The sequence below is a fragment of the Ranitomeya variabilis genome, chromosome 4 (genome assembly GCF_051348905.1).
Source record: "Ranitomeya variabilis isolate aRanVar5 chromosome 4, aRanVar5.hap1, whole genome shotgun sequence".
In the NCBI taxonomy this organism is placed as follows: domain Eukaryota; kingdom Metazoa; phylum Chordata; class Amphibia; order Anura; family Dendrobatidae; genus Ranitomeya; species Ranitomeya variabilis.
Genome location: NC_135235.1, coordinates 665178289 through 665195365, shown reverse-complemented (window position 1 = coordinate 665195365; position 17077 = coordinate 665178289). Strand labels below are relative to the sequence as shown.

Genomic DNA, 17077 nt, shown 5'->3' with positions numbered 1-17077 from the left:
TAATCAATACAGGGTCTCAAGGAGCCATCCTTCTTAGCAACAAAAAAAAATCCCGCTCCCAACGGTGAAGATGGCCGAATATGCCCTTTCTCCAAAGACTCCTTAACATAACTCCGCATGGCGGTATGTTCAGGCACAGACAGGTTGAAAAGTCGGCCCTTAGGAAACTTACAGCCTGGAATCAAGTCAATAGCACAATCACGGCCCCTATGCGGTGGAAAGGAACTGGACTTGGGCTCATCGAATACATCCTGAAAATCAGACAAAAACTCTGGAACTTCAGAAGAGGAGATTGACATCAAAGGAACGTCATTATGAACCCCCTGACAACCCCAACTAGTCACAGACATAGACTTCCAATCCAACACAGGATTATGTATCTGCAACCATGGAAAACCCAGCACAATAGCATCATGCAAATTATGCAACACCAGAAAACGACAATCTTCCTGGTGGGCTGGCGCCATGCACATGGTCACCTGTGTCCAAAACTGGGGTTTATTTTTAGCCAAAGGTGTAGCATCAATGCCCCTTAAAGGAATAGGGTTCTGCAAAGACTGCAAGGGGAAACCACAACGCCTGGCAAATTCAAAGTCCATTAAGTTCAAAGCGGCGCCTGAATCCACAAACGCCATGACAGAAAATGACGACAATGAGCAGATCAAGGTCACAGATAACAGAAATTTAGGTTGTACAGTTCCGATGGTAACTGAACTAGCGATGCTCTTTGTACGCCTTGGGCAGACTGAAATGACATGAGAAGCATCGCCACAATAAAAACACAACCTATTCTGACGTCTGAATCCTTGTTGTTCCGTTCTAGACAGAATCCTATCACACTGCATAAGTTCAGGCATCTGCTCTGAGGACAACGCCACAGCGCGCACAGTTCTGCGCTCCCGCAAGCGCCGATCAATCTGAATGGCCAGAGACATAGAATCACTCAGACTAACAAGCGTGGGAAACCCCACCATAACATCTTTAACAGATTCAGAAAGGCCCTTTCTGAAAATTGCCGCCAAAGCATCCTCATTCCATTTAGTCAGCACAGACCATTTTCTAAATTTCTGACAATACAATTCTGCCGCTTCTTGACCGTGAGACAGAGCCAACAAGGTCTTCTCCGCTTGATCCACAGAATTTGGTTCTTCATATAATAATCCTAGAGCCTGAAAAAAGGCATCTACATTAAACAAGGCCGGATTCCCAGATTCCTGCGAAAATGCCCAATCCTGAGGGTCGCCACGCAGCAAGGAGATGATAATTTTAACCTGCTGAATGGGATCACCAGAGGAACGAGGCTTCAGAGCAAAAAAACAGTTTACAGTTGTTTTTAAAACTCAAAAATTTGGACCTGTCCCCAAAAAACAAATCAGGAGTAGGAATCCTAGGCTCTAAAAGCGGAGTCTGAACAATATAATCAGAAATACCCTGTACCCTAGCAGCAAGCTGGTCTACACAAGAAACTAATCCCTGAACATCCATGCTAGCACAAGACTCCTCAGTAACCCAGATGAAAAGAGGGAAGGAAAGACAAAACAGGCTACAGAAAAAAACATGGCTCAACACCTTTCTTCCCCTTCTTCTGAGATACATTTAACTCATTGTTGGCCAGTTGTACTGTTATGATCTGGTGACCTTGGAGCCGCATGAGAGACTTTCTCAGGAGTAGGTGGTACCTGTACTGACCGCAAACCCTAAACTAACACCGCAACTAGAAGTAGCCGTGGGATGTACCTAACACGTCCTAGACACCTCGACACAGCCGGAGGACTAAATACCCCTATAGATGGAAATGGGAATTCTATCTTGCCTCAGAGCAGAACCCCAAAGGATAGGCAGCCCCCCACAAATATTGACTGTGAGTATAAGAGGAAAGAGACACGCAGGCAGAAAAACAGGATTTAGCAAAAGAGGCACTTCTAGCTAAATAGAAAAGGATAGGACAGAATTCTAAGCGGTCAGTATTAAAATCCTAAAAATATCCACAGCAGGTAATACAAATATTCTACATCTAACTAAAGACATAGAAAGTATATCTGCATCTCCTGAGAATCCAGCATGACTGAAAAATCCAAAGTCTAAGCTGGACAAAAACACAATGAATTGCACTGAATTGCAAAGCACACAGCATGTGTGCACAGAGACGAAAAAACCCAGACACTTATCTTAGCTGAATTGGCAGCAGGGCATGAGGAACCAGAGAGAGATGCAATCCCTCCAAGAACAATGGACAAATGGCCAGGAGTAATGGATCCTGCACACCTAAATACCTAGTAGAGCTGCAATCAGCAGAAACACCTGCCCTGGATTACAACCCCAAGACAACTGCACTACCACTAACAACCACCGGAGGGAGCCCAAGAGCAGAATTCACAACAATCATCATCCCAGAGACATGTAATGCAATCGTCTCAGCTTTACACCGCACTTACATGCCTTTCCCGGAGACCCAGGATGATTGGAAACAGATTTCCCATGGATTTCAGCAGCAATGGCAGTTCCTAAATTGCGGTGGGGCCTTGGATGGGAAACATGTCCGCATCACCCAACCACCACACTCCGGCTCATTTTTCTACAATTACAAGGGTTATTTCAGAGTTATTCTCATGGCCCTCATTAATGCAAACTATGAATTTAAAAGTGTGGCTGTAGGGATCAACGGGAGAGTATCTGATGGCGGAGTTTTGGAGCACACCGATTTTGGGGACCGCTTGAAAGAACACAAAATGGCCTTGCCGCCCAACAGCGACACTACTGAAAAGATGAACTTTGTGTTTGTCGGAGATGAGGCGCTCCCCCACTGCATCCCAACCTTCTGAAGCCCTTCTCCCAGAAAACTCTGACACAGGAGCGACGCATTTTTAATTACAGACTTTCCAGAGCTAGACGCGTTGTGGAGAATGCTTTTGGTATTATGGCAAACCGATTTCGGGTTTTCCACACTGCACTCAACATGAAACTCTCGTCTATTGACTCTGTGGTGCTTGCCTGTTGCATTCTGCACAACTTTCTACGCCGCGGTGATGCCAGTGCATACAGCCCTCCACAATATGTTGACTCTGTTGACCCTGCAAACGGAGATGTAACCCAGGGCGAATGGCATTCTAGACGAGCACAGGGTTTCAGGCTTGGAAAGTCTTGGATCCGGAAGGAACTCTGATGATGCGACGATTTGCAGGGAGAAGTACTGTGACTTTTTCAATGGGCCAGGGGCTGTCCCATGGCAGCATCTCCAGCAGTAGCGCAACTGTTGCCATTTCCTTGTACCATGTATTATGGAATACATTTTTTTGGGTTGATGTGCTCTCGTGTACCATTTTGCTGATCACCCATGCATTTCCTTTTTCTGTCTCAATGTCTACATAAATATATCTATCTATGCACATACTCTAGTTCTGTAGCAAACGAGAATATATCTATCTATGCACATACTCTAGTTCTGTAGCAAACGTGAATCCTGGGAGTCCGCAGCATCCTCTGCCCTAGCGCTTTCCTGATTTATATATATATATATATATATATATATATATATATATATATATATATATATATATATATATATATATATATATATATATATATATATACATAAGCAATAAATGTAAAGAAAAGAGACCATATGAAGCTTATAAAGTTTATTAACATATTACACCAGTAACAAGTGAAAATTGTGGCCCACTCAACGACCGGTAAATGAAGGCCAAAAAAAAACGGCAGTGTGAACACATGAAGTGCTTAGGAAACAGAAGTCTATCTTTTTCAGTCCAAGAACACTACAGATGTTGATAGTAGGTGTCCATCTCGCTGTACTGGTGTGTGGCCGTAGAAGGTCCTTGCGAAAAGTCACCAAAAGAAGGGGGTGGAGGTGGTGTCCGGAACTGCAAATGATGTGGGGCCGGTCTGAGGACAGGAGTGCTGTGCATGGGGGTCTTGCTGGTGTCCCCAATAAAACTGGCCACTGGGCTGACGGTCGCTGCAGGTAAACATTGATGTCTCAGTCAGTTTGCCTGCGGCTGCCGCGTTCAAAACTTCGAACATGACTCTCTCCGCGTGCGTTCGCTGGGTACTGTCCAATTTATTTAAGCGTTCCACAACGAAGGATGGGAATCCGGTGAGCTGGGTTGTGGCATGCTGGGTCATAATGTTGCTGGCCAGTGCCAGGAGATCCACAGGTGTGCCCGCAGTCGCCTTTCTTTTCCGAGATGGGCGCTGTGGACGTGTCTGCTCCTCCACACACGGGCTTAGGGAGGACTGAGGGGTCTCGTCATTGTTGCCTTCCGGGAGCTGTTCAGGAGGCACCTGCGAGTACAGGAAAAAAATTTTTTTAAAAGTCAATAACATACAAACACATCAGCCCTAGAGAGCCCCCACCTCCACAACACCTCTATGCCCGTCCGTGGGAAGCTATGAGGAACAGTTATCTAGGTAGCAAACCACAGGGGTTACAGAGCTTACAGAGCTGGGCTGAACTACTTTTGCCGGCTATACTGTACAAATGTGTGGAAGACACAAAATTTAAATTTATGTTAGACTTTTGAAATTAGACAGCATTTAAAGGAAGGGAAGGACTGTTTGGACATACTTATCTGAACAGGAAGTGGCAACTGTTATTATCGGGTGGATTAACCCCTTAATCCCATATGACGTACTATCCCGTCAAGGTGACCTGGGACTTAATTCCCAGTGACGGGATAGTACGTCATAGCGATCGGCCGCGCTCACGGGGGGAGCGCGGCAGATCGCGGCCGGGTGTCAGCTGCCTATCTCAGCTGACATCCGGCACTGTGTGCCAGGAGCGGTCACGGACCGCCCCCGGCACAATAACCCCCAGCACACCGCGATCAAACATGATCGCGGTGTACCGGCTGTACAGGGAAGCATTGCGCAGGGAGGGAGCTCCCTGAGGGCTTCCCTGAGACGATCGGTACAAGGGAATGTACTCACCTTGTACCGAGCGTCTCCTCCCTGCAGGCCCCGGATCCAAAATGGCCGCGGGGCTGCATCCGGGTCCTGCAGGGAGTACTTCCGGGTGCCATGCAGGCGCTGGTAAGCCTGCGGTGATGTGAGTGAGATCGCCGATCTGATAGAGTGCTATGCAAACTATCAGATCGGCGATCTGTGATGTCCCCTCTGGGACAAAGTAAAAAAAAAAAAAAAAAATTCCACGTGTGTAAAAAAAATAAAAAGAAAAAATTCCTAAATAAAGAAAAAAAATATATATATTATTCCCATAAATACATGTCTTTATCTAATAAAAAAAACAAAAAAACAATAAAAGTACACATATTTAGTATCGCCGCGTCCGTAACGACCCAACCTATAAAACTGTCCCACTAGTTAACCCCTTCAGTGAACACCGTAAGAAAAAAAAAAAAAAAAAAAAAAAGAGCCAAAAAACAACGCTTTATTATCATACCGCCGAACAAAAACTGAAATAACACGCGATCAAAAAGACGGATATAAATAACCATGGTACCGCTGAAAACGTCATCTTGTACCGGAAAAAACGAGCCGCCATATAGCATCATAACCAAAAAAATAAAAAAGTTATAGTCCTCAGAATAAAGCGATGCCAAAATTATTATTTTTTCTATAAAATAGCTTTTATCGTATTAAAGCGCCAAAACATAAAAAAATGATATAAATGAGATATCGCTGTAATCGTACTGACCCGACAAATAAAACTGCTTTATCAATTTTACCAAACGTGGAACGGTATAAACGCCTCCCCCAAAAGAAATTCATGAATAGCTGGTTTTTGTTCATTCTGCCTCACAAAAATCGGAATAAAAAGTGATCAAAAACTGTCACATGTCCGAAAATGTTACCAATAAAAACGTCAACTCGTCCCGCAAAAAACAAGACCTCACATGACTCTGTGGACCAAAATACGGAAAAATTATAGGTCTCAAAATGTGGAGACGCAAAAACTTTTTTGCTATAAAAAGCGTCTTTTAGTGTGTGACGGCTGCCAATCATAAAAATCCGATATAAAAAACGCTATAAAAAGTAAATCAAACCCCCCTTCATCACCCCCTTAGTTAGGGAAAAATAATAAAATTTAAAAAATGTATTTATTTCCATTTTCCCATTAGGGCTAGGGCTAGGGTTAGGGTTAGGGCTAGGGTTGGAGCTAAAGTTAGGGTTGGGGCTAAAGTTAGGGTTTGGATTACATTTACGGTTGGGATTAGGGTTGGGATTAGAATTAGGGGTGTGTCAGGGTTAGGGGTGTGCTTAGAATTACAGTTGGGATTAGGGTTAGGGGTGTGTTTGGATTAGTTTCAGGTAGTATTGGGGAGTTTCCACTGTTCAGGCACATCAGGGGCTCTCCAAACGTGACATGGCGTCCGATCTCAATTCCAGACAATTCTGCGTTGAAAAAGTAAAACAGTGCTCCTTCCCTTCCGAGCTCTCCCGTGCGCCCAAACAGGGGTTTACCCCAACATATGGGGCATCAGCGTACTCGGGACAAATTGGACAACAACTTTTGGGGTCCAAGTTCTCTTGTTATCTCTGGGAAAATAAAAATTTGGGGGGCTAAAAGTCATTTTTGTGGGAAAAAAGGATTTTTTATTTTCACGGCACTGCGTTGTAAACTGTAGTGAAACACATGGGGGTTCAAAGTTCTCACAACACATCTAGATAAGTTCCTTGGGAGGTCTAGTTTCCAATATGGGGTCACTTATGGGGGTTTATACTGTTTGGGTACATCAGGGGCTCTGCAAATGCAACATGACGCCTGCAGACCAATCCATCTAAGTCTGCATTCCAAATGGCGCTCCTTCCCTTCCGAGCTCTGCCATGCGCCCAAACAGTGGTTCCCCCCCAAATATGGGGTATCAGCGTACTCAGGACAAATTGGACAAAAACTTTTGGGGTCCAATTTATCCTGTTACCCTTGTGAAAATACAAAACTGGGGCTAAAAAATCATTTTTCTGAAAAAAAAAAAGAATTTTTATTTTCACGGCTCTGCGTTATAAACTGTAGTGAAACATTTGGGGGTCCAAAGCTCTCAAAACACATCTAGATAAGTTCCTTGGGAGGTCTAGTTTCCAATATGGGGTCACTTGTGGGGGGGTTGCACTGTTTGGGTACATCAGGGGCTCTGCAAATGCAACGTGACGCCTGCAGACCAATCCAAGTCTGCATTCCAAATGGCGCTCTGTTGTGAATTCTGCTCTTGGGCTCCCTCCGGTGGTTGTTAGTGGTAGTGCAGTGGTCTCTGGATTGTAAGCTAGGGCAGGTGTTTCTGCTTATTGCCGCTCTATTAGGTATTTAGGTGTGTAGGATCCATCAATCCCTGCCAGTTGTCCATTGCATCTTGGAGGGATTGCATCTCTGTCTGGCTCCACTTGCCCTGCTGTCATTTCAGCTAAGATAAGTGTCTGGTTTTTGTTCTCTGTAGCACGCATGCAGTGTGCTTTTATGTGCAGTGCAATCTATTGTGTTTTTGTCCAGCTTAGACTTTGTTTGGATTTTTCTGTCATGCTGGATTCTTTGGAGATGCAGATATACATCCTATGTCTTTAGTTAGATGTAGTAGATAGTATATTCTGCTGTGGATTTTTCTAGAGTTCAAATACTGACCGCTTAGTACTCTGTCCTATCCTTTTCTATTTTAGCTAGAAGTGCCTCTTTTGCTAAACTCTGTCTTTTCTGCCTGTGTACGTATTTCCTCTTAAACTCACAGTCAATATTTGTGGGGGGCTGCCTGTCCTTTGGGGCTCTGCTCTGAGGCAAGATAGGATTTCCCATTTCCATCTTTAGGGGTATTTAGTCCTCCGGCTGTGTCGAGGTGTCTAGGCCATGTTAGGTACATCCCACGGCTACTTCTAGTTGCGGTGTCAGTATTAGGATTGCAGTCAGTACAGGTACCACCTACTCCAGAGAGAGTCACATGCGGCTCCAGGGTCACCGGATCATAACAGTACAACTGGCCTGCAATTAGTTAAATGCATCTCAGAAGAAGGGAAGAAAAGTGCTGAGCCATTTTTTTTTCTGTATTCTGTTTTGTCTTTCCTTCCCTCTTTTCCTCTGGGTGACTGAAGAGCTGTGTGCTAGCATGGATGTTCAGGGATTAGCTTCTCGTGTAGACCAACTGGCTGCTAGGGTACAGGGTATTTCCGATTATATTGTTCAGACTCCGGTTTTAGAACCTAGGATTCCTACTCCTGATTTATTTTTTGGGGACAGGTCTAAATTTTTGAGTTTTAAAAATAACTGTAAACTGTTTTTTGCTCTAAAACCTCGTTCTTCTGGTGATCCCATTCAGCAGGTTAAAATTGTCATCTCCCTGCTGCGTGGCGATCCTCAGGATTGGGCATTTTCCCTGGAATCTGGGAATCCTGCCTTGCTTAATGTAGAAGCCTTTTTTCAGGCTCTAGGGTTATTGTATGATGAACCAAATTCTGTGGATCATGCTGAGAAGACCTTGTCGACCCTGTTTCAGGGTCAAGAAGCGGCAGAATTGTATTGTCAGAAATTTAGAAAATGGTCTGTGCTGACTAAGTGGAATGAGGATGCTTTGGCGGCAATTTTCAGAAAGGGTCTTTCTGAATCTGTTAAAGATGTTATGGTGGGGTTTCCCACACCTCTTGGTCTGAGTGATTCTATGTTTCTGGCCATTCAGATTGATCGGCGCCTGCGTGAGCGCAGAGCTGTGCACGCTGTGGCGTTGTCCTCAGAGCAGACACCTGAGCCTATGCAGTGCGATAGGATTCTGTCTGGAGCGGAACAACGGGGATTCAGACGTCAGAATGGGTTGTGTTTTTACTGTGGTGATGCTTCTCTTGTCATTTCGGTCTGCCCTAAGCGTACTAAGAGGATCGCTAGTTCAGTTGCCATTGGTACCGTACAACCTAAATTTCTGTTATCTGGGACATTGATCTGCTCATTGTCGTCATTTTCTGTCATGGCGTTTGTAGATTCTGGCGCCGCTTTGAACTTAATGGACTTTGAATTTGCTAGACGTTGTGGTTTCCCCTTGCAGTCTTTGGAGAACCCTATTCCTTTAAGGGGCATTGATGCTACACCTTTGGCTAAAAATAAACCCCAGTTTTGGATACAGGTGACCATGTGCATGGCGCCAGCCCATCGGGAGGATTGTCGCTTTCTGGTGTTGCATAATTTGCATGATGCTATTGTGCTGGGTTTTCCATGGTTGCAGGTACATAATCCGGTGTTGGATTGGAAATCTATGTCTGTGACTAGTTGAGGTTGTCAGGGAGTTCATGGTGACGTTCCTTTGATGTCAATCTCCTCTTCCCCCTCTTCTGAAATTCCAGAGTTCTTGTCTGATTTTCAGGATGTGTTCGATGAGCCCAAGTCCAGTTCCCTTCCACCGCATAGGGACTGTGATAGTGCTATTGACTTGATTCCAGGTTGCAAGTTTCCTAAGGGCCGACTTTTCAACCTGTCTGTGCCTGAACATACCGCCATGCGGAGTTATATTAAGGAGTCTTTGGAGAAAGGGCATATTCGGCCATCTTCTTCACCATTGGGAGCGGGATTTTTTTTTGTTGCCAAGAAGGATGGCTTCTTGAGACCCTGTATTGATTATCGCCTCTTGAATAAGATTACGGTCAGATTTCAATATCCTTTGCCTTTGCTTTCCGATTTGTTTGCTAGGATTAAGGGGGCTAGTTGGTTTACTAAGATTGACCTTCGAGGGGCATATAATCTTGTTCGTATTAAGCAGGGTGACGAATGGAAAACTGCGTTTAACCCCTTCATGACCCAGCCTATTTTGGCCTTAATGACCTTGCCGTTTTTTGCAATTCTGACCAGTGTCCCTTTATGAGGTAATAACTCAGGAACGCTTCAACGGATCCTAGCGATTCTGAGATTGTTTTTTCGTGACATATTGGGCTTCATGTTAGTGGTAAATTTAGGTCGATAATTTCTGAGTTTATTTGTGAAAAAAACGGAAATTTGGCAAAAATTTTGAATATTTCGCAATTTTCAAATTTTGAATTTTTATTCTGTTAAACCAGAGAGTTATGTCACACAAAATAGTTAATAAATAACGTTTCCCACATGTCTACTTTACATCAGCACAATTTTGGAAACAAATTTTTTTTTTTGCTAGGAAGTTATAAGGGTTAAAATTTGACCAGTGATTTCTCATTTTTACAACAAAATTTACAAAACCATTTTTTTTTAGGGACCACCTCACATTTGAAGTCAGTTTGAGGGTTCGATATGGCTGAAAATACCCAAAAGTGACACCATTCTAAAAACTGCACCCCTCAAGGTGCTCAAAACCACATTCAAGAAGTTTATTAACCCTTAAGGTGTTTCACAGCAGCAGAAGCAACATGGAAGGAAAAAATGAACATTTAACTTTTTAGTCACAAAAATGATCTTTTAGCAACAATTTTATTATTTTCCCAAGGGTAAAAGGAGAAACTGGACCACGGACGTTGTTGTCCAATTTGTCCTGAGTACGCTGATACCTCATATGTGGGGGTAAACCACTGTTTGGGCGCACGGCAGGGCTCGGAAGGGAAGGAGCACCATTTGACTTTTTGAATGAAAAATTGGCTCCAATCTTTAGCGGACACCATGTCGCGTTTGGAGAGCCCCCGTGTGCCTAAACATTGGAGCTCCCCCACAAGTGACCCCATTTTGGAAACTAAACCCCCCAAGGAACTTATCTAGAAGCATAGTGAGCACTTTAAACCCCCAGGTGCTTCACAAATTGATCCGTAAAAATGAAAAAGTACTTTTTTTTTCCCCAAAAAATTATTTTAGCCTCAATTTTTTCATTTTCACATGGGCAACAGGATAAAATGGATCCTAAAGTTTGTTGGGCAATTTCTCCTGAGTACGCCGATACCTCATATGTGGGGGTAAACCACTGTTTGGGTGCACGGCAAGGCTCGGAAGGGGAGGCGTGCCATTTGACTTTTTGAATGGAAAATTAGCTCCAATCGTTAGCGGACACCATGTCGCGTTTGGAGAGCCCCTGTGTGCCTAAACATTGGAGATCCCCTACAAGTGACCCCATTTTGGAAACTAGACCCCCCAAGGAACTTATCTAGATGCATAGTGAGCACTTATAACCCCCAGGTGCTTCACAGAAGTTTATAATGCAGAGCCGTGAAAATAAAAAATAATTTTTCTTTTCTCAAAAATGATTTTTTAGCCCACAATTTTTTATTTTCCCAAGGGTAACAGGAGAAATTGGACCCCAAAAGTTGTTGTCCAGTTTCTCCTGAGTACACTGATACCCCATATGTGGGGGTAAACCACTGTTTTGGCACACGTCGGGGTTCGGAAGGGAAGTAGTGACGTTTTGAAATGCAGACTTTGATGGAATGCTCTGCGGGCATCAGGTTGCTTTTGCAGAGCCCCTGATGTGCCTAAACAGTAGGAACTCCCCACAAGTGACTCCATTTCGGAAACTAGACCCCCAAGGGAACTTATCTAGATGTGTGGTAAGCACTTTTAACCCCCAAGTGCTTCACAGCAGTTTATAACGCAGAGCCGTGATAATAATAAATGTGTTTCCTTTCCTCAAAAATATTTTTTTAGCCCAGAATTTTTTATTTTTGCAAGAGTAACAGGAGAAATTGGACCCAAAAGTTGTTGTCCAGTTTCTCCTGAGCACGCTGATACCCCATATATGGGGGTAAACCACTGTTTGGGCACATGCCGGGGCTTGGAAGGGAAGTAGTGAAGTTTTGGAATGCAGACTTTGATGGAATGGTCTGCGGGCATCATGTTACGTTTGCAGAGCCCCTGATATGCCTAAACAGTAGAAACCCCCCACAAGTGACCCCATTTTGGAAACTAGACCCCCCAAGGAACTTATCTAGATGTGTGGTGAGCACGTTCAACCCCCAAGTGCTTCACAGAAGTTTACAACGCAGAGCCGTGAAAATAAAAAATCATTTTTCTTTCCTCAAAAAAGATGTTTTAGCAAGCAATTTTTTATTTTCACAAGGATAACAGGAGAAATTGGGACCCAATATTTGTTGCCCAGTTTGTTGTGAGTGTGTTGGTACCCCATATGTGGTGGTAAACCACTGTTTGGGCACACGTCAGGGCTCGGAAGGGAATTAGTGACATTTGAAATGCAGACTTTGATGGAATGGTCTGCGGGCATCACGTTGCATTTGCAGAGCCCCTGATGTGCCTAAACAGTAGAAACACCCCACAAGTGACCCCATTTTGGAAACTAGACCCCCGAAGAAACTTATCTAGATGTGTGGTGAGCACTTTCAACCCCCAAGTGCTTCACAGAAGTTTATAACGCAGAGCCGTGAAAATAAAAAATAATTGTTCTTTCCTCAAAAATTGTGTTTTAGCAAGTCATTTTTTATTTTTGCAAGAGTAACAGGAGAAATTGGACCCCAACAGTTGTTGCCCAGTTTGTCCTGAGTACGCTGGTACCCCAAATGTGGGGGTAAACCACTGTTTGGGCGCACGTCGGGGCTTGGAAGGGAGGGAGCACCATTTGACTTTTTGAACGCAAGATTGGCTGGAATCAATGGTGGCGCCATGTTGCGTTTGGAGACCCCTGATGTGCCTAAACCGTGGAAACCCCTCAATTCTAACTTCAACACTAACCCCAACACACCCCTAATCCTAATCCCAACTGTAGCCATAACCCTAATCACAACCCTAACCCCAACACACCCCTAACCGCAACACACCCGTAACCCTAATTCCAACCCTAATCCTAACCCTAATCCCAACCCTAACCCTAATCCCAACCCTAACCACAACTGTAACCCCAACGCACCCCTAACCCTATCCGTAACCCTAACCACAAGCCTAATCTTAACCCTATTTCCAACCCTAGCCCTAATTCCAACCCTAACTCTAATTCCAACCCTAACCCTAAGGCTATGTGCCCACGTTGCGGATTCGTGTGAGATTTTTCCGCACGATTTTTGAAAAATCTGCAGGTAAAAGGCACTGCGTTTTACCTGCGGATTTACAGCAGATTTCCAATGTTTTTTTGTGCGGATTTCACCTGCGGATTCCTATTGAGGAACAGGTGTAAAACGCTGTGGAATCCGCACAAAGAATTGACATGCTGCGGAAAATACAACGCAGCGTTTCTGCACGGAATTTTCCGCACCATGGGCACAGCGGATTTGGTTTTCCATAGGTGTACATGGTACTGTAAACCTGATGGAAAACTGCTACGAATTCGCAGCGGCCAATCCGCTGCGGATCCGCGGCCAATCCGCTGCAGATCCGCGGCCAATCCGCTGCGGATCCGCAGCCAAATCCGCACTGTGTGCACATGCCATAACCCTAACCCTACCCCTACCCGTAACCCTAGTTCTAACCCTAGTTCTAACCCTAACCCTAGTGGAAAAAGAAAAAAAAATATTTTCTTTATTTTATTATTGTCCCTACCTATGGGGGTGATAAAGGGGGGGTTTATTTATTATTTTTTTTATTTTGATCGCTGTGATAGAACCTACCACAGCGATCAAAATGTACTTTGTAATGAATCTGCCGGCCGGCCGATTCGGCGGGCGCACTGAGCATGCGCCCGCCATTTTGGAAGATGGCGGCGCCCATGGAGGAGGCGGACGGGCACCGGGAGCCTCGGTAAGTATAAGGGGGGGGGGGAGATCGGGGCACGGGGGGGGCGTGGGAGCACGGGGGGGTGACATAGGAGCATGGGGGGAGCGGACAGGAGGACGGGGGAGCGGAGCACAGGACGGAGGGGACTACGGGACAGATCGGTGGCTTGGGGGGGGTCACTTCAGTATTTCCAGCCATGGCCGATGATATTGCAGCATCGGCCATGGCTGGATTGTAATATTTCACCAGTTTTTTAGGTGAAATATTACAAATCGCTCTGATTGGCAGTTTCACTTTCAACAGCCAATCAGAGCGATCATAGCCACGGGGGGGTGAAGCCACCCCCCCTGGGCTGAAGTACCACTCCCCCTGTCCCTGCAGAACGGGTGAAATCGGAGTTAACCCTTTCACCCGCTCTGCAGCGACGCGATCATTCCATGACGCCACATAGGCGTCATGGGTCAGATTGGCACGGGTTTTCATGACGCCTACGTGGCGTCAAAGGTCGGGAAGGGGTTAATATGCCCGAGGGCCATTTTGAATAGCTTGTGATGCCTTTCGGGCTCTCTAAAGCTCCATCTGTTTTTCAGTCCTTCATGCATGATATCTTCCGGAATTATCTTGATAAATTCATGGATTGTATATTTGGATGACATTTTGATTATTTCCGATGATTGGGAGTCTCATGTGAAACAGGTCAGGATGGTATTTCAGATCCTTCGTGATAATGCCTTATTTGTGAAGGGGTCTAATTGTCTCTTTGGAGTGCAGAAGGTTTCTTTTTTGGGCTTTATTTTTTCTCCCTCATCTATAGAGATGGATCCGGTTAAGGTTCAGGCCATTCATGATTGGATTCAGCCCACGTCCGTGAAGAGTCTTCAGAAATTTTTGGGCTTTGCTAATTTTTATCGCCGTTTCATTGCTAACTTCTCCAGTGTGGTTAAACCCCTACCGATTTGACGAAAAAGGGTGCTGATGTGACGAATTGGTCCTCTGCGGCTGTCTCTGCCTTTCAGGAGCTTAAACGCCGATTTACTTCTGCTCTGGTGTTGCGTCAGCCAGATGTTTCTCTTCCATTTCAGGTTGAGGTTGACGCTTCTGAGATTGGGGCAGGGGCCGCTTTGTCTCAGAGGAATTCTGATGGTTCCTTGATGAGGCCATGTGCCTTCTTTTCCCGAAAGTTTTCGCCTGCTGAACGTAATTATGATGTCGGCAATCGGGAATTGTTGGCTATGAAGTGGGCGTTCGAGGAATAGCGACATTGGCTTGAGGGAGCCAAGCACCGTATTGTGGTCTTGACCGATCATAAAAATCTGATTTACCTCGAGTCTGCCAAGCGGCTGAATCCTAGACAGGCTCGATGGTCTTTGCTTTTCTCCCGTTTTGATTTCGTGGTCTCGTATCTTCTTCCGGGTTCTAAGAATATTAAGGCTGATGCCCTCTCTAGGAGCTTTTTGCCTGATTCTCCGGAGGTCCTTGAACCGGTCGGCATTTTAAAGGAAGGGGTGGTCCTTTCTGCCATCTCCCCTGATTTGCGACGGGTTCTTCAGGAATTTCAGGCTGACAAACCTGACCGCTGTCCAGTGGGGAAACTGTTCGTTCCTGATAAATGGACTAGTAGAGTGATTTCGGAGGTTCATTGTTCTGTGTTGGCTGGTCATCCTGGTATTTTTGGTACCAGAGATTTGGTTGGTAGGTCTTTTTGGTGGCCTTCTTTGTCGCAGGATGTGCGTTCTTTTGTGCAGTCCTGTGGGACTTGTGCGCGGGCTAAGCCTCATTGTTCCCGCGCTAGTGGGTTGCTTTTGCCTTTGCTGGTCCCGGAGAGGCCTTGGACGCATATTTCTATGGATTTTATTTCAGACCTTCCGGTTTCCCAGAGGATGGTGGTTATCTGGGTGGTTTGTGACCGGTTTTCTAAGATGGTTCATTTGGTGCCTTTGCCTAAGTTGCCTTCCTCTTCTGATTTGGTTCCATTGTTTTTTCAGCATGTGGTTCGTTTGCATGGTATTCTGGAGAATATTGTGTCCGACAGAGGTTCCCAGTTTGTTTCTAGGTTTTGGCGAGCCTTTTGTGCTGGGCTGGGCATTGATTTGTCTTTTTCTTCCGCATTTCATCCTCAGACAGATGGCCAAACCGAGCGAACTAATCAGACTTTGGAAACTTATTTGAGATGCTTCGTGTCTGCTGATCAGGATGATTGGGTGGTTTTCTTGCCATTGGCCGAGTTTGCCCTTAATAATCGGGCTAGTTCGGCTACCTTGGTTTCGCCCTTCTTTTGTAATTTTGGTTTTCATCCTCGTTTTTCTTCAGGGCAGGTTGAGCCTTCTGATTGTCCTGGTGTGGATTCTGTGGTTGACAGGTTGCAGCAAATTTGGGCTCATGTGGTGGACAATTTGGTGTTGTCTCAGGAGGAGGCGCAACGTTTTGCTAATCGTCGTCGGTGTGTTTGTTCCCGGCTTCGGGTTGGGGACTTGGTCTGGTTGTCTTCCCGTCATGTTCCTATGAAGGTTTCTTCCCCTAAGTTTAAGCCTCGGTTTATTGGTCCTTATAGGATTTCTGAGATTATCAATCCGGTTTCTTTTCGTTTGGCCCTTCCGGCATCTTTTGCCATCCATAATGTTTTCCATAGATCTTTATTGCAGAAATATGTGACGCCCGTTCTTCCCTCTGTTGATCCTCCGGCTCCTGTGTTGGTTGATGGGGAGTTGGAGTATGTGGTTGAGAAGATTTTGGATTCTCGTTTTTCGAGACGGAAGCTTCAGTACCTTGTCAAATGGAAGGGTTACGGCCAGGAGGATAATTCTTGGGTTTTTGCCTCTGATGTCCATGCTGCTGATTTGGTCCGTGCCTTTCATCTGGTTCGTCCTGATCGGCCTGGGGGCTCTGGTGAGGGTTCGGTGACCCCTCTTCAAGGGGGGGTACTGTTGTGAATTCTGCTCTTGGGCTCCCTCCGGTGGTTGTTAGTGGTAGTGCAGTGGTCTCTGGATTGTAAGCTAGGGCAGGTGTTTCTGCTTATTGCAGCTCTATTAGGTATTTAGGTGTGTAGGATCCATCAATCCCTGCCAGTTGTCCATTGTATCTTGGAGGGATTGCATCTCTGTCTGGCTCCACTTGCCCTGCTGTCATTTCAGCTAAGATAAGTGTCTGGTTTTTGTTCTCTGTAGCACGCATGCAGTGTGCTTTTATGTGCAGTGCAATCTATTGTGTTTTTGTCCAGCTTAGACTTTGTTTGGATTTTTCTGTCATGCTGGATTCTTTGGAGATGCAGATATACATCCTATGTCTTTAGTTAGATGTAGTAGATAGTATATTCTGCTGTGGATTTTTCTAGAGTTCAAATACTGACCGCTTAGTACTCTGTCCTATCCTTTTCTATTTTAGCTAGAAGTGCCTCTTTTGCTAAACTCTGTCTTTTCTGCCTGTGTACGTATTTCCTCTTAAACTCACAGTCAATATTTGTGGGGGGCTGCCTATCCTTTGGGGCTCTGCTCTGAGGCAAGATAGGATTTCCCATTTCCATTTTTA

The 17077-nt window shown here is 45.2% G+C and overlaps 1 protein-coding gene across 4 annotated transcripts in view; it reads right to left on the bottom strand.

Annotated features, from left to right (window-relative positions):
• Positions 1-3623: 3623 nt before the first annotated feature.
• LOC143766243 (uncharacterized) overlaps positions 3624-17077 on the bottom strand; it is an 80479-nt gene continuing 67025 nt past the window's right edge. For all 4 annotated transcript variants that reach the window (XM_077253765.1, XM_077253766.1, XM_077253764.1 and 1 more), the window contains one exon: positions 3624-4302. In XM_077253765.1, coding sequence (XP_077109880.1) covers positions 3847-4302 — 456 coding nt within the window. In that variant the 3' untranslated portion in view covers positions 3624-3846. The remainder of the gene's footprint in view (positions 4303-17077) is intronic.